At 47.3% G+C, this 18,237-nt stretch overlaps 3 protein-coding genes across 14 annotated transcripts in view; all 3 read right to left on the reverse strand.

Moving 5' to 3' along the window:
* The window catches only part of LOC126943900 (metallothionein-2), an 894,508-nt gene that overhangs the window by 337,938 nt on the left and 538,333 nt on the right, over positions 1 to 18,237 (reverse strand). The gene's annotated exons all lie outside the window — the stretch shown is intronic.
* The window catches only part of MT3 (metallothionein 3), an 892,117-nt gene that overhangs the window by 316,802 nt on the left and 557,078 nt on the right, over positions 1 to 18,237 (reverse strand). The gene's annotated exons all lie outside the window — the stretch shown is intronic.
* GNAO1 (G protein subunit alpha o1) overlaps positions 1 to 18,237 on the reverse strand; it is a 166,469-nt gene that overhangs the window by 76,956 nt on the left and 71,276 nt on the right. For both annotated transcript variants that reach the window (XM_050773044.1, XM_050773045.1), the window contains exon 3: positions 8,589 to 8,730. In XM_050773044.1, the coding sequence (XP_050629001.1) occupies positions 8,589 to 8,730 (142 nt within the window). The remainder of the gene's footprint in view (positions 1 to 8,588; positions 8,731 to 18,237) is intronic.

Here is an 18,237-nt window from a genome sequence, read left to right on the forward strand (position 1 = left end):
TGAACAAGACTGACCTGTTCTTCCAGACCTGCTGTCTGGCCCCAAGGGTAAGACAACCATGAAGTACAGTGTGCTGCTGGGGGGCAGCTGAGATGGGCTTGGGGGGAGGGCACCACTTTTAGCTAAGGAAACCTAAGACTCTAAGGGGGAGGAGCAGCTAAGAGACATTTCAAAAATCTGACACTTTAGTCCCTCTTCCTTTCCCATATTGAAAACTGCAGTTCCTTTGAGTTGGTTCTTCCTTTTAGACAAGGGTGAGGGAAAGCCACTGATGCTGCCACCCTGGGCCAAAGTACCAGTAGCCAGGTCTCAGGCTCCTTGTGGCAGGGCTTAGATGGTGGATGCCTTCCTTCAAATCAGGAGCTTGCAGCCCGATCCAGCCTTGGATCAGGGAGCAGTGCTGATGCCGCACTAAGCCCTGGAGAGCTAGAATTTCAGAGCTGGGAGAAGTCCTGGAAACCAAGGCATTTACCTTCTCATTCTGGGGCTGGCATCTCTGCTCAAGACTGGGAGCCTCTTGATCTTTGCATCTTTGTACCCACCCCTGCCATCTTGTGCACTTCCCCAGGAGGTAAGCATTTGTAAGTAGTAAGTAATTGAGTGATAAGTATTTATAGAATAATTGATTAACCAACTGAATAAAAGAAAATGAGTCCCCAAATGGGCTGGGTAACTGGAAGCAGCATGCTGAGATGGAAAGAGGACTGAGCAGTGATGCAGGGAGCTGAATGCTCTAGTCCTGGATCTGCCACATATTCCCCTGGGTAAGTCTCTTTCCTGTTTGGGCCAGATGAAACCTATGTTCCATCTGCAAAATGGAGCAGCAGAATGAGATGGGCTTGAATGGAGCAGTTTCAAGCTCTATTCACCTGGCTGGCAAAGGGTCAGGGCAGGGTCTGGGGCTGCTGTAGGTGGACAGCCTCAGCACCCAGCATGGGGTGCATCTACATCCTCTTCCTGGCCTCATGTTTGGGCTATGGGAGTATGAAGGCTTCATCTGTTACACCCTCCAGCCGCCATCAGATCTATCAACTACCACTAAAGTTATCTCTAAGCCCAAGGGGACTCAGGGAGACACAGGCCAGATAGCATCCTTGTTTTCATCTGTTTCAGAATTCATGCAAACCACAAGGTGAACCGCACTGCATTGTAGAGGTGGCACCACAATATTTCCATGATTATTAAAAAACATAGTGTCCTGAGCTCCACTGTGTGACTTAAATGTCAAGATTTCTTCTACCAGAGGAGATCCAATGACATTCTGAAAACTAAGTGTGAAATCTGATTCTGCCTCCCAAAAAGCTACCATTATCTCTAGGGGATACAGCTCCAGTGAAGGCCCCTGGTGGAACAAGAGCATGGGCGGCAATCCCAGCTGGCACCCATCTTTCATTCTGTTTAGGTAGGTGACTGAGATAGAGCAGGGAGCCCCCTGTTAGGGGCATGCTGCCCCCCCACACCCCGAAAAAGCATGGAAAGAGAGAAAAATCTTGAGTCTCTTCAAGGGAAATTCCAGGCACCTAGCTAGCCTTGAGAAGTAAATGAGCAACTTGAGAAGCAAGGAGGTTGTAATAGCTTAAAATAATAGCCACCCAAGTAAGTTAGAGCCACAAGATGTTTGGTTCCCTATGGAAACTAAAGATAACATCTTAACATATGTCCCCGAGTTGTTTTTCAGAAACCTGGACCCCCACCAGATGGAAAATGCCCATTGCAGCCAAGTAGACCTCAGAAGAGCGGGAACTAAGGACGGAACGCTGACCACCGATCTTTCTTCTAAATTTCTTCCTGAGGGGCCTGGAGAGAAACACACCTACAGGCCAGACCTTAACATTCATTTTGGCTGTCCCCAAGGTTTTAGACAAAAGCTCGCTCCCTAACCAACTGCAAATCACAGAATCTCTGGATCTACCTATGACCTCAAAGCCCACCCCACAAGACATCCTGCTTTTTTGGGCCAAACCAATGTATAACCTCCATGTATAGGTTTACGGTTTTGCCTGTAGCTTCTGCTTTCCTAAAATGTACCCTTGCCTTTAAAAGCCCTTGCTTGTAGGGCCATTGAGGAAGTGAGGTGTTAAGCATGAGCTGCCTCCTTACTCAGCCCCCTGCAGATAAACGCAGTCTTTTGTCTTGTAAACTTCAGTGTTGGTATTTGGCTTTATGGCACAGCTTGAGTAGACCCAGGCTTGCTAACATGACCTTGGGTGGCCAGTTAAGAACCTTGTGCTTCTGTTTCTAACATGAAAACTGCAGATAAAACCTTGCCCATTCCTCACTAGATTGCTTTGAGTAGAATTCATCAATACTTTATCAAAAACAACGATTGTAGACAAATAATGAGAATAATTGCCAACACACGTTGAGAAGTTGCTATGTGACAGGCACTATCCTATGCATGCTATAGGCATTATCTCATTTACTCTCACAGCAGATATGAACGAGGGAGGTATCAGGATCATTACTATTTTACTGTCCAAAACACTGAGGCTTAGAGAAGTTACATAATTTACCCAGGGCCATATAGTTGGTGGTAGAATTGGGGTTTAAACTTAGTATCCAGTACTTCCTGTGTCGGGCATTGTGCTAGAGGAATAGGATCTATGCTCTGCCCTTAAGGATTTTATAGTTGAGAGAAACAGGTATAGGCACAAATAGTGAGAAAATGAAAATTGGAGTATTTTCAACTGACTAAAGTCTCATACAAGTTCAGTGCATGACTGCTACCAGTCCATCTGTTTACAATGTATTTTACATATGCAAGGATGTACACATATACACATGTACATTTTACATATGTTTATATATACACGTGTGTGTATGAGGAACTGTATTAACACAGGCCTGTTCAAAGGCTTTCCCCATCCCCCCACTGGTCCAAGTGAACCTTCTAATCCTGTAATTGTTCAGTTTCTCCTCAACCCTTTCTTCCAGTGTTAGAGTTTAGGCCAGCTCAGCCAGAACAAGGCCCTCTGCTTCTGTGATGCAGATGTAGGCCCTGGGCTAAGGCTAGAGGAAGGAGGAGGGGGAGAGCTTGGCTCAGAAGGTGAAGACAATTTACAAAATAATGAGTTGGGGTGAGGAGGGAGGGAGGAAGAGAGGGAAGGGGAGGAGGAAAAGGAGACTGAGAAGGAGGGAGGAGGACACAGGGAAAGGGAAGAAGCGGGGGGGGGGGGGGGGGGGGGGGGGAAGGGAGATAGGAGGGGAGGGGAAAGGGAGACGAAGAAAAAGGGAGGAGTGAAGGAGCGGCAGAGCCGGAACCCCTTTGGTGGGAGAGAGAGAAGGGGAGAGAGGACCAGCCTTGCTCGCTGGGGTGGAGAAGAGGGTCTCTGAAGAACCCGGGGGAGTAAGGCAGCTCAAGGGAGTGGGGTGGGACAGACGTGGGAGGCAGGAGAGGATGTTTGAGAACAGCAGGGGGAGCTGTCTCTGGTCCCTTTTCATGTTCTTAAAGAGACTCCGGATAAAGGATGGGATTCTTTGAATGATTTGTTTTGCCTGATCATACTGCGTCTATCTAAATGGGACTCTGCTCTGGACCCGGGCCACACAGGTTCTAGTCTTATTAGGCTTCCATGTCTACACTGTATACATATATAATTAGTACTGCATGACGCTGGGCAAGTCACTTAGCCTCTCCATGCCTCATTTTTTTTTAACCTATAAAACAAGGACAACAATAGCACCCACTGCACACGTAGTTGTTAGTATTAAATAATTTAAGCATTAAGGAAAATTTATTAAATAACAGGACAAATAACAGGCCCATCCTTTTCCAATAAAGGCTCTGAAACATAAAAATGGAAAGCCATTATTATCCTGGAGTCAGTAATTTCCAGAGCTTCAGTTCTCTGAATCTATCCATCTGATATGTGCAGACCTCCCCCACCTGGAAACTCCTTAGGTTTGGAAGGGGACACACCCTCTGTGGTCCGATCCCACCCAGCCTCCTGGCTTTCTGGCTGAGGTTCCACCTTGTGCCCATCCTTTTCCAACAGTCAATTAATCACCAGGCCCCTGTATTTCCTTTGTTGCTATGCATCACTCTGCTGCCTTTCTGACCCCTCACCTAGCCCCTCGCACCTTATTCGTGGTCTGTTGCTGGAGTTTCTTTACCTGCCTCCCCATCTTTAGTCTTCCCTCGCCATCCCCCTCCCCGCCCTGTCCACTCTGCACATGCCATATCGTAATTTCCTAAAATCTCACTTTCATTCCATCCCAGCTCAAAATCTCTCCATGGCTGCCTACTGCTAACAGGATAAACCCCAAACTCCTTGGCCTACCTTCCAGGGCCCACCAAATCTGGACCTAACTGGACCTTCCAGTTTTCCCACACCTTGCCCAGACCCCAGTCCTCTGTTCTGGCCACTGGCCTCCTCTGCCAGTTAACTCTCCTTTCCCTCATTACCAGCCACTGTTTCTACCATGTTTTTTTCCTGGCTTCAAGGGCCTTTGCTCACCTACACCTGCACCTGTCAAACTGTACCTTTGCCTCAGGGACGGTTCCAGCTTCACCCCCACTAAGCAGCTCTTCCTGCCCACCACGTGCAAGGGCTGTGCTCACTCTGCCTGTGAGCTCCATCTTCCCAAGAAGATGACCAGCTCCTTAAAGGCTCCAACTCACATGCCTTTGAATCTTCACACAGGGCTTAGCACCAGCCCTACACATGGTAGGTTCTCAATCAACAGCTGTTCATGTAGTGATAAAGCTACAGGCACTTTGCATTTTTTTCTGTGAACACTGGGAAAGTTAGAAATGTCATTCCATTAATGGGATGGGTCTTGAAGACCTACTAAGTGCTGAGCACTGTGTTGGCTACTGGAGTGAGGAGGTGATCCAAAGATAAACGACATAGGCCCTGATCAGAAGACCTCCAATGATAAAGGGGTTCTTAGGCTGGGCTCCGCTGGTGGGCCAGGCCCCCCTGAAGTTGCATGCAGAATCTCCTAGATGTGTGCTGTGTCCCCTGTTCTGGAAGGAAGGCTCACGGGTTTATGAGCTGCTCAAAGGACTCTGACTACACTGATCTTCATGCTAGTGTGTGAGATAAGAGCTTCATGGAGAAAGCGCTGAGCTGAGTTTCTTCCTCAGGGGAGGAAAAGGTAAGGAGGCTTCATGGACAAGATGAAGCTTAGCGGGCCCTTACTGAGTAGGGCAGTTCCACGGGGAAGAGGGGAAGAGAAGAGGAGTGCACTAGAGGCAGAGAGCACACCCCAGCGAAGGCCCAGAGGCGTGAGAGTGCATGGGGTCCCTGGGAGGGGTCTGTAGTCTGAGGCTGGGGCCTGGGGTGTGGAAACCACAGAAGGATGTAAGGAGGTCCCCGCTGTTTGCTCTGCGCGGAGGTTCTTTCAGGTTCAGGCTCACGCACAGTCACGGGGCTCCAAGTGACTCCACACCAGAGAGGCTGAGGGAAAAACCGGCCAGTCCTCTTTCCCTGGGGGCCAGGACAGGCGATGAGTCCGCTGCCAGGGGAAGTCAGCGACACCTACCTGTTCTAGGGGTTGACACTGAGATACAGCAAGGAAGCTCTTAGGTGCTTTTCTGTGTGGAGAGTGCAAGGCTGGCTGGCCCCGGCAGGTGGTGGGAGTGAGGCTGTCTTCCTCCAGACACCCCCTGATGACTGGTGGTGGGTAGCAGAGGTGAAGAAAACATGAGAGGGAAGGAAGTCTCTTCTGTTGAGACCAAAACATGGATCTGGACTTCTACAGCATAAGGTGGTTTCCCCAGCATCCAAATGGCAGATCCCCTAGATGGAGTGTGGCTGGGGACCCAAGCGAAGAATGTGGGGACCCAGCTCTGGGCTCAGGGCATCTGGACATCAGCAGCTGCCTGGCTGCAGGTAACTCCAGCTGAACAGAGCTTTATATTCCTCTGCGCCAGGCTCATTCCTCCCTTAGGGCCTGGGTGCTTGTCTGGAACTTTCTGTCCCCTCGTCCTCCCACTCTGAAGTATCTGCTCCTCCCACCCCCAGATCAGGCTCTCACATCACCTTATTTTGTTTTCCTTGCAGCCCTTAGCATTATCTGACATTATGCAGTCACCTACTTGTGGGCTTGTTTGCTGCCTATACTGCTAGATAGGAAGCTCCATGAGAACATGGAAAGGGAAGGATCTTGGCTCTGAGTTGCCCCTACACCAGCAGATACTGCAGCCCTCTCAGGTCTGGTATGTGTCCTTATCGAGAGGACAGAAGTGGTGGCTTCCACTCTCTTCTGCCAGCTCCACAGGCTGCGAATCCACACCAGTCCACTCCCAGGAATGCCTTTTCCAGCTGTCTGGCTTGCTGTGGTCTGGGTCTTGGGTTCACTCCTTTCCTGCTCCTCACAGTTGTAAGAATACAGGAAGGCGGTGCCTGAGTGTCACACCAGACAAGTCTGTGTTGCCCTAGGGATGGGCCAGGTGCTGGCCATGGTGCCACCTGCCATAACGGAACTGGGCTTGGACTCGACTGTGTCCAGTGGACTCTCCAGGGAGTCCTGCTTAGCTCTCAGTCTCTCCTTCCATTGGAACCTTCCCCTCCTTCCTGCTTAAAGGCTGACTACTTGACTGGGAAATTCCACGGAGGAGAAATAGCCAGAGAAGGGACCCTGTTTCCCAGGGGCCTGCAGTACAGTCCTTAACGTATCATAGTCCTAGCGATTCCCAAGCAATCATCTCTCCATTCAGGATAATAAAATGGAAAAAAAAAATCCCATGGGAACAATGAATGTTTTCCAAAATGGAAGGAGAAAAGTATTCCAAAGCCACATTGACTTTTCTGGGTTATAATCAGTATAGGAGATTTTCAGGAAAAGCTGGCTGGGAGATGAATACATTTGCTCCTGGAAGATCTCACACACCCTGTGTGTGTGTGTGTGTGTGTGTGTGTGTGTGTGTAGGGGGTGTGCCTTTTGCACTGTGTCTGCTCTCTGGCTGAGATTCAGACACCATGCTCCCCACTTAGCCAAAGGGAGAGAGAGAGACCAGAGGCCTGTGGCTTGTACCATGACTGAAGATAAGATGAGGCACTCCCTGCTCTGGGCTGTAATAAAATAAGTTAAATAAAATGAGTCAGTATATGTAAAGTGTTTAGTATGTGCCTGGCAGCCAGTAGGTGCTCAACAAATGGTTGCTGTTTTCATTCCTACTATTGCTATTAAGAAGAATGAAGCAGTGTACACATCTGGGCTAGTTCTAATGATCTGAATAGGTGTTTTCTGAAACCAGACACCATTCCCTGCTGTGCTCATTCCTGTATCCACAGCACCTAGCTCAAAGCCTCGCACATCATCAACCTGCAGTGAATGGACCCATCCACTCCCCCATTCCCTCTTTCCACAGGCCCTGGCTCTGTGACCAAACCCAAAGCCAGTCTTCCAGCAAGAAGTGCTTCCTTTGCAGAATCAACTTCCCAACTTAGCCTCCAGGAGGAGCAGCAGATGGGCCCAGGTGCCCCTGCTAGTGCCCAGTTTCTCCACCTCGGGCTGGCCTCGGACATACCCTCAGTCACCCAATTCCCCAGCACCTGGAGGAGTCAGTGCCTGGCCTGGATGACTCTGCCCCATGGAATTAGGATTTTGTGCATAATATATTAAATTTTACATTTAAAGCTGCCTGTCACAGATGATTTATCAGACACAGAGACAACCAGGACAGTTTTCCTCTGTGAGGAAGATGATTTTTAGCAAAGACAGGATGTGTGTATAATGTACAATCAAATCACACAGCAATCAGAGATGAATGCTCAACATCCAGAGGCTCAGATGCAGAGCCCAGGTGCTTGGAGGCTCTACCTGTCCTCTGCCCGCTTCTCCAATCTCCAGGTCCCAGAGGGAGGATCACTGAGATTCAGTCCCAAACAGGGACAAAGAGCTGCTTCTGGATAGAATTCTGAGGCTATTTTCTCCTCTCCCTCTCTCCCTCCCTCCTTTTATTTAGCCTTGCCAGTGTAGCTGTATATAGTTCAGTCTTAACAGTTAATACAAATGTTTGCAAATTAGAGGTTTTTATAGAGTACTTATTCCACTCACCACTTAATAGAAGCCTGGAAACATTACCCCCAAACAGTCCCTGTTCTAGAACACTGACTTTCTACAGGAAGGAGAGCCCTGTAGGTCCTCATACTTCCCTGGGGGAGGAAGAAAACAGCCCTTGGTATAAAAGAGGAAGGATAGTCAGTTCCAATGGCCTTCCCCACTCCACAGCAAGGCAAGGAAAGTTCTTCTAAGGAAGGGAGATGGTGGCCAGGCAAAGCTTGTTTTGTTTAATATATATTTTTTTCTGTTCAAGTTAATTGCCCAAGGACAGGTACTTAGACAGTGTTGTGGCAGCCCCAATTTAAAACTGTCACCAACTCTTCCTCATCTGCAAAATAAATCCGGGAGTTTTGTAGCCCTTGCAACATTCAACTTGCAAAGTTGGGGAGTTTGCTGGGAGTTTGCCAGGGGTGTGGATGCAATGGCTTAGGTTGGTGACTGTGCCACCATATATCTTTCATACATAGCAGAGTCTCTTCTCGTTCATTTAAGCCAGCCCAGCACTATAAAGAGGAGGCAGTGGGGTAACACAGACAGAACCTCTTGTTGCTGCGCTTATGGACTCAGGGGCCTACCTTTCTCTCCTTATCACCATATTCGATGCCCAAAGTGTCCATGGCCCGGACGATGGCTGCCAGGGACTGGATGGTGTTGCTGTAGACAACAGGCTTGTACTGTTTCACGTCTTCTCCGGAGAAGCCATCTTCATGGATGATCCTAGAGAAAAACCACACATACCACACCTGATGAGAGCATTGTCCTCATCAACACAGAGAGCACAGGCATGAGAAGCAATGGCTGGCTGTGGGCCAGGTCCAGCTGGGATGCCGAGTTACTGAGTTGCTACATTAATGTCATAAAATCTAAAGGGAAAAGCTACTTAAATTACTTAAAAACAGAATCTTGGAAAAAAGAAATGCAGTCTTTTCACATTCCCTACATGATGAAAGAAAAATCCGTCAATGAGGTGCTGATAATACTTGAAAACACTTAGAACAGGAAGGGCATACATTAAGCACTCAATATATGTTTAAGCAAAGCTCAGGGTCCCAACTTAGGTTTACACACAGAGGCATATTGTTGAAAATCCCTGGAAAAAGTCTGCAAATGGATGATGCATTTTTCTTTCACAGAAAACTCACAGCTTTTAATGAAGGTAAAATGATTCACTTAAGAGGAACAAATAACCATCTTTATCTTTGACAACAGAAAAGTCAATAAAAGGGTTTGCCTACTTTCTCGTCCTTGGCTAGGATTTAACCACATACCGCCCTCGTTCTGGTGGATCTGAACAGGGACAAAGAGGACATAAAGGAGAAGTCACAGCTTTCAGAGGCCACGTGGCACTGCCTGCTAGCCACTCAACATTGTGCTCACTGCTGACAAGGATCCGGGCAGGAGAGAAAACTAGAAGGAGGGGCTCATGCCAAAACCACAAGAATCCTCTTATAAATAAAGTAATCCAGAAAGAGCAAACGAATTTTAAGATTAACATCCCACATTTGTCCTCCCCCAATGAACTATGTAAACTCTTCTGTGGTCACATTTTCAGTCCCAGATAGAACACTACTTGTGACACGTTCATGCACCAATATAATAACTGAGACCTCCTTTCTACTATACCACAGCTCCTTCCCATTCCTTCGTTACCTTCATGCAGGAGAAAACGGCTCAAAATTCTTCTTTAAAAAAAAAAAAACAACAGTTTTATTGAGATATAATTCATATACCATACACTCCACCCATTTAAAGTATACAATTCAATGGTTTTTAGTGTATTCACAAGGTTGGTCAATCATCACCACAATCTAATTTTGGAACATTTCAATCTCCCCAAAAGGAACTTTGTATCCATTAGCAGTTACTCTCCATGCCCTGCCCCTACCCTAAGCAACCACTGATGTACATTTTGTTTCTATAAATTTGTCTATTCTGGACAGTTCATATAAATGGAACCATACAATGTATGGTCTTTTGTGACTAGTTTCTTTCACTTAACACGATGTTTTCAAGATTCATTCACAATGTAGCATGTATCAGTAGCTCATTCCTTTTTATTACTGAATAGTATTCCACTGTAGGGATGTACCACATTTTATTTATCCAGTCATCAGTTGATGGACAATAATGATTCCTGCTGCAAAATTCCACTTGGTGCTTGTTTGTGGGTCTTCACTCTGAGATTCTCTAAAAAGCAGATCAGAATGACCCTATCAACTTTCTGTCCACTTTTATTATTCCTAAGTCCAGTTTTGTAAAAGTATCTTGAGGGAGTACATAACCAGTGCAGGCCCCTGGTACACCACCCCAGAGAGATCTCAAAGGGATCCTTCCTAGCTCCCACTGTAAACAACTAGAAAACCAGACAAAATATATGAAACAAGCATTTTCAGACACTGGAGAATAGACAGTGCAGGACTGTGATCCCTGAGAGAAGGGAGACCGAGGAGGGGAGTCCTATGATGGCCTGGGCGTCCGCCTTTAGGTGTTTACTAGACCACAGTGCAGGAGGTTACCCAGGCAGAACACAGCCATTTCACTGAGCTGAAGAGAAAAAGTGAGTTCAGGAAAGCTGAGGTAGCTGGAAGGGCAGCGTGCCAGAGGGGAGAAAACTGCAAAGAGAGAGCACTTCAGATGCTTCAGACAGCGCATAGGGGTCCCCCTGGAGTCTGTGGCTGGATAGGGTGAGGTTCCACAGCTGGTCAAGGAACAATTACTAAAGAAAGAACAAGCATCAGGTTGCTTATCAGTTGAACGCTTCCCAGAGCTCATTCAAGGCTAGGAGATATTCAAGTTCCAAACAGCCAGAGTGAAGAGTCCTTGTTGAACGCCTGGGGCACTCAGCAGAGATGCCAGAAGGCTCATGCCATAGCAACAGGGCTGAACTAGCTCCAGAGTAAAGGCTGCTTTAGACCTGCCCTCACGAAGCTTAAAAACAAACTTAAAAAAAAAATCAAGCTGATCTACAAGTAACTTAACTACCTGGAGAATAAAGTCAAACAGTCTTTAAATGAGAACAACAAAATCTAGACATTCAACAATACAATATTCATAATATCAGCATCACACAAAAAATTTCTGAATATGCAAAGAAGCAGGAAAGCATGACCCATAACTAGGAGAAAATACAGTCAACAGAAGCAGACCCAGGAGTGACAGAGATCATGGAATTCACAATAAGAATTTTAAAACATCTATTTTAAATATTTCTAAGAAATTGAAGGAAATTAGGAACATATGAGGAAAGAAATGGAAGACGTAAAAAAGAACAAAAGGAATATAAAATGATGAAAATATAGTATCTAAAATAAAAATTTCACTCGATGGGATTAACAGCAGATTAGACATACAGAAGATGAGTGAACTTGAAAACATGGCAATAGAAACTATCTAAATTGAAACAGAGGGAAGAAGCTGAAAAATGTATTATGATGTTTATAACATACATAGAAATAAAACTTCAACAATAGCACAAAGGATGGGAGGGATAAAATGAAAGTATAGTCTATACTGTAGAAAGATTCTTATAAGTAAAAAAAGTAGTATTAATATATTATTACTTGAAAGTAAAGTGTAATAAGTCAAGATACACATTGTAAACTCTAGCGTAAATACTAAAAAACAGAAAAGAAAGGCAACTGGTACTTAGATTCTCCTAAGAGGGTGGGGCCCTCTGGGTGACCTGAGTGGTGCAGGCAGGATTTGCTAGTCCCCATGGCATGACATGCTTCCCCAGAAGCCACTGCATTGAGTTTCTCATGCTTCATTTGGGATCAGCAGACCCTACCACTCTCCTGGGAATGCTCTCTAGACCTTTGGCTGACTCTGGGACCTCCCTCAACCTATTTCACACCTATTGATATCATTAATCTTCATACACACTTGATCAGGTGGAAAGGGTGGGATTTTATTATAACTATTTGACAGAAGAGGAAACTGAGGCTGAAAGAAAATAAGTAATTGCCCCAATGTCTCCCAGCAGGTAAGAGCCTGGGCCAAGAACAGGACACAGGTCTCCAAGCTCACAGTCCTTTCTATCACACCTCAATTCATGGACTGAAAATACTGCTGGCAGGTCTCAATCTGTTGCCTGGGTTGTCCCAAGATAAAGAAGCTTCATTTGCAGTTTGCAGAAATGTTGCAATTTGGAGGAAATTGCTCAAATCATGATTAGCCCTATAAGTTGTTCAAACTGGCTTATATTAGGTTAAAAATAGGCTTCCTGTTTCAGAGTAGAATTTTATATCCCCTTCTACTACAATGTAATAAGTACTTTAAGACTAGAAAATTTGGACCATACATACAGAACAAGAAGAATTTTTTTTTTTTTTTTTTTAAGACAGAGTCTCACTCTGTCACCCAGGCTGGAATGTAGTGGTGGGATCTCGGCTCACTGCAAGCTCCGCCTCCCGGGTTCAGGCCATTCTCCTGCCTCAGCCTCCTGAGTAGTTGGGAATACAGGCGCCCGCCACCATGCCCAATTAATTTTTTGTATTTTTAGTAGAGATGGGGTTTCACCAACAAGAAATATTATTCATACTCCCACCACTCAGAAAAACACTGAATTTTTAAATGTTAAGTCTTCTCCCTAGCTTTTTTTTAATGCCACATTCCTCTTCTTTTTTTCTTTCTAGCATTGATTTGAGGCAAATATACTTAAATGTATCAAATAAGACCCTCTTTATTTTCTATTTCCCCACACCATTCTAGAAAGGCAGAGTAGAGCAGTGGTTAGAGGTTGGGCACTGAATAGGATGAGCTGTGTGTCCCTGGTAAACAATTTAATTGCCTTGGTTTCCTCATAAGCAAAGAGTTGTGAGGAATAAATGTAAAAGTACCTATCATATAGTAAGTATAAAACAAATGGTAGCTATTAGTATTTTCTGCCGGACGCAGTGGCTCATGCCTGTAATCCCAGTACTTTTGGAGGCCGAGGCAGGCAGATCACGAGGTCAGGAGTTCGAGACCAGCCTGGCTAATATGGTGAAACCCTGTCTCTACTGAAAAATACAAAAATTAGCCGGATGTGGTGGTGTACACCTGTAGTCCCAGCTACTCGGGAGGTTGAGGCAGAAGAATCGCGGCAACCTGGGAGGTGGAGGTAGCAGTGAGCCAAGATCACGCCACTGCACTTCAGCCTGGGTGACAGAGCGAGACTCTGTCTCAACCAAAAAAAAGTAATAGTATTTTCATTCTAAAGTTAAAATCTGGCAAGTATAATGTCTTTCATTTGTAGTATAAAATAAGCAGAATAATTGCAGCTCCCGTTTGAGGGTTTACCCTCTGTGCTAAGTGCTTTACATGTGTCATTTCATTTAACCTTCAAAACAATTCCAGGAGATAAATTATCTCCTCTTTACAGATGAGGAAACTGAGGCTCAGGTAGGTTAGGCCACTTACTTGACATACAGCTGGTAAATGGCAGATGCTGAAAGGCAGGTCTGCTCCTTCTGCCCTGAGTCCCTATCTCCAGGAGAATCCAGAGATTTCACCCACAAAACAAGCACTGGAACTTGCCCTGTTGTATCTGCCCAATGTTCTGGCAAGGAAAGGAGGCCTCTGGGTTGGAGTTGGAGATACAGCCCTGGAGAGTTCAGTCTAATGTGACAGCCCAGGTCTGAGTCGTGGAGGTGACAAGGCCAGGATTTGGAAATCAGGAGCGAGGCTCCAAGAGATACCTTAGCAACAGCCAGTGGCATCTCACATTGCAGCAGCCCCAGGTGGGCTGTTCATCTACATAGCTGAGTGATAGAGTGCAGAATCAAGCCCCAGAAACATCATTTGAGTCCCTGGGTCCAACCATGCCTGAAGCCCACCCAAAACTTTTGAGTGATATGAGCCAAATAATTCCCTCTCAATTTTGCATAAGCTAACTTCATTTGGGTTTCTGCCACTTAGAAACAACAGAGACATGACTAAAAGGTACATGTTTTATACCTTGATAACAATAATAATCAGAGATCATCTCCCAGAAGACTTGTTTACTAATTTTTAATTTTTAAAATTAAAGCACCACATCTCACTTATCTCTGCTCTCTTCTCATATCTCCTGGCATAGGGCTGAGCTCCAGACAGTGCTCAGATAAAGTGAGACATAACTACATGATTCAGGAGTACACAGATGCCCCACACCTGTCCCTCTCCAAAGCACTCACTAAAGGAGGCAGATGTGTGTGTGTGTGTGTGTGTGTGTGTGTGTGTGTGTGTCAGGGTGGGGACCTACTAGATTTCTTATGACTGCAAAGCCAGGACATCAAAGGGAGATCCAGCTAGATTCTGCATTGATGCCCACCAAAAACTCAGGGACTCTGAGGGGTGTTCCAGGCCACCAAACCAGAAGCACCATGAGGAACAGGAGGTCTGAACAGCCAAGGGCTGACTGTGGAGTGTTTGACTTTGGACAGAAACCGCCAGCTGGACTCTGGAAACCTGGCAACGCTGCTGAGAGGAGATCTCACGTGGATACGGGGAGAGACAGAGGGTGGCAACCCAGCCCGCCTGCGCGAGTCTGAGCTTTCTGGGAAGAGGCAACCAAGGAGAAACCCTGGTTCTCCCCGCACCTCCATTTCTCTCTCTGCTGCCTTAGGGACCCTGCAGGAGGCCTGGACTTGGGCTCCCTTTGCTTTCTGCTTCCCCCTTGCAGTGCAGGACTGCACTTAGCTGCAGTGAGACTCCCCAGGCACGCTGACCTTATATGGTCACAGAACCACAGGCTTGGGAGCTGGAAGGGACCTTGGAGGCTCATCTGGCCCAGCAGCCATTCTCCTTCTCTGAATCATAGACTCCTCTGAGAGTGTGACAAATGTACCGACACATACGGTTTCCCCCCCAACTTCTGGAGGTTCACAAACTCAGAGGCCCTAGGCTGCTGGGACACATGGCTTTTCACTCCATCTCCAGCTAGATTAAATGCTCCTCGTCTGCTCCCTTTATCAGTGCTCTGGCCCCCGCCCTGGGACTGGACTGCTGCTCCTCCTCCATCACAATCCCTTTAATGATCTACTGGAAGCGGGGGCTTCTAGAGCCAGACTCTCTAGCTGTGAGACTGGGCGCTTCTGTTTCCACATCTGTTCCTGGGAGATGGGCATGGTAACAGAGCTGGCTCCTGGTTGGGATCAAAAGAATGAATCCATGTAGAGTGCCCAGCACAGTTGGCAGTCAATCAGTGTTAGCTATTATTATTGTTGCCATACTTGGTACAAGGGACAGGGGAGAATATGCAGTCAGTCAGGTGTCCTGCATCTATCCTCTTGAGGAAGAGGATGGGAAGTGGGTCTATGGGGAGGGAAGGCTGGGAGGACCACTGCTTGTCAGGAGAAGGAGGAGCAGCAGCAGTAGCAGCGGCAGCAGCAGCAGCAGCAGCAAGGGTTAACAAGCCACAGTGGAGAAAAGAAGAAGGGCGGCAGAGGGGGTTTCTCTGGACTAAAGCAGAGAATCTGCTCATTTACCATTTACCAAATGAACACGTTGGGAGTGGTTGTGGGATGAGAAGGTGGATTTCCTGGTTTTGAGGCTGTCTTAACGTGTCACAAAATGTGTTTCTGAACGCTGACGGAGAGCTGTGCTGTGGCTGCCTGGGTCAGGGTCAGGGCCCAGTGCTTCACTCCCATGCCCAGCACCAGTGGTTTCCAGCCATCAGGGAGACCTTGGCAGTAATGGGACATGGCCCCTGGAGCCATCTGCCTCCCCAGTGGAGGTAGGGATGGACCTGTCTGGCCTCACATGACACATTTTTAATCAAACAACTGTCAGATGCCAGTGAGGGAGGAAGCCACATTCCAGGAATTGAAGGCTCCACAGAACCTACGAGACCAGGATCTGGACAGGATGGTAAAGTGAAAATGCTGGTTACAGTGTGTGTCCTGTGCAGCTGTTTTCAAAAAACTGTTTGTGGGTGGGGGCAGGAGGTAGGGTGTGGTATGGAGGGAGAAGGAAGGAGAGGGAGATGTTACGTGAGGATATGTAACAAGATGTATTAATAATCACTTTCGGGTGGTGGCATTCAGTGATTTTTAAAAATTTTTCTTCTTTGTATGTTTTATGTTTAAAAATGTGTACTTGTTATGTGGAAGAAAAACAAGTCATTTCCAATGAGAGTGACAGACACTTCATGTTTAACCTACTAGGGACCATTTTCACCTAGAGAGAATACTTGAGTGAAAGGGGTAGAGTCATTAACCACACAAATCTCCTGGAGTGACACATCTGGGATCAGCCTGCTGGAAGGTCTCTTCCGACTTCAAAGCCTCTGAGGCCTGGTCCCTGCCTTCCAGAGCCTCTCAATCTAGATGGTAAGATAAGGCTAGTGCCAAGAAATGAAAATTAACAACAAAAAAGTGGCATCTGCCAAGGGCCAGTTGAAGGATACGTGTGTTAGATGTGCTGGCTGCCACCTGAAAGCCACTCCCTTCTCATGAAGAGTTCCTTTCCCTGCCTCCTTTGCAGCGAAGACTGGCCAAAGAAATGGTTCTGCTTAGAGCCCACACAGAAACAGTCATTTTCCAGATGGGAAACTGTGACGTGGAGAGGAAGAGATGTGCCTATAGGCACATTTAGTTTGTGGCAGAGCAGGGACAAAACCCCCAGAGGCCTTTCCATTGTGCTACAGGCCTCTTACCTCCCTTGGTGCTCCCCTGGGAGAGGGGAGGTGATGGGTGACCCCAGGTGAGAAAAACATCTAATCAAATGCAAAATGGAAAGATGTTTTTACCTTCTGTCTCAAAAGATCCAGCTCCCAATAATTTAGAGGCTTTCCTGTAGGGGTGGGGGACAGGGGTGTATTCTGTAAGCATCTCTATTCATTGATTCCCTAATTGATTTTTCATATATTATTTGCATACCTACTAGGTGCCGGCCACCGTATCACAGGCTGGGAAAAAAGCGACAGACACAATCCCTGCCCTTGTGGAGTTTGCATTCTAATAGGGAAGAATGATATGGAAGAAGTAATGTCACAAATGGTTCTATAAATCACAATGGGAATAAGGGGAAAATATGACCTGAAGGAGCACCTACAGTACAGGTGCACGGTGGAGGGCAGGACCGGCCTCTCAGGAAACAGCAGTGACCATGGAGCAGGTGCTGGCTGGACAGACAAGGTAGGGAAATCCAGACAAGAGGGGAGCACCAGCGCTTGGAGACAACACTGTGTGGTCCCTTCGCGCCTCCCAGAGCCCCCCTGGCCCACAGAGTGCTCAGGGAATGTGTGTGAAATGGATGAAGGCAGCTCACGTGCTGGTCGGTGGGACCGGAAGCCAGAGACCCCAGTCAGTAGGGCTTCCCTGGAGCTGGCACTGGCACGGGTCTGCTGTTCCCTCCTGAAGGAGGCTTCCATTGACTCAAGGAGAAGGTATGAACAGCAAGCTGAATCAATGGGGAAAATGTCATCAACATCGCCTGGTTGAGAGGCACTGGCAGGCACTGGCAGCATACCTACTTGGAGGTGGGCTCAGCAGAGGGCAGGCACCCCAGGGGGAGGGGGAGAGAGGGCCCCGCCTGGACCCTCCTCCCTCTTCTTCTCCCTGTTGGAGCTCCCACTAACTCTGCTCTTGTATTTCCTTTCCCTGGAATGTGGTCTTGTGGCCAGTGGTGTTGGACCCGCAGGAGGGACCTGGCTTCCTGACTCAGGGGATACCATCAAGAGTGAGGACTAAGCGGAGTGGTCTGCAGTGGTCCGGAGGGCACATGGTGTGGGCGTGGTGGTGTCTGGGGACTGGGAGGGCTGTCTAGGAAGTGCAGCAGCCCAAATCCCCTAGAGAACACCACTCATTCCTTTGTTTATTCATTCCCTCCATGAATATGCATATACTGAGCACCTGTTAAGAGTGGGGCACACCCTGAGTCTCCTATTCACTGACAGTCAGACTGTGGGCAAGTCCTCAGCCTCCCTAAGTGTAGGTCTCTCCCTTGCAAAACGGGGACAACGATTTGGCCCTTCACAGGGTCACTGGCGGTATTAATGTACGGGGAAGGCCTGGCTCTCAGTGGGGCCCAATACTGTCAGCTGCTAATATTATTTAAAAGTCTCAGGCAATTCAGTGCCAAAGCAGGGCTAGACCACAAGTCTTGTTTCCCAAGCCACAGGCCCTCCTTCCACCTGGTGCAGCAGTGCCTTGACCCAACTGAATGGGGTGTGGTGGGCCAGACAGTATTCACGTTTTGAACGACGGGTTCAGAGGGACCACTAGTTGGGCAGAGGTAAGATGTGTATGTTTTGCAAAGCAA

Source organism: Macaca thibetana, chromosome 20, assembly GCF_024542745.1.
Source record: "Macaca thibetana thibetana isolate TM-01 chromosome 20, ASM2454274v1, whole genome shotgun sequence".
Classification (NCBI taxonomy): Eukaryota; Metazoa; Chordata; class Mammalia; order Primates; family Cercopithecidae; genus Macaca; species Macaca thibetana.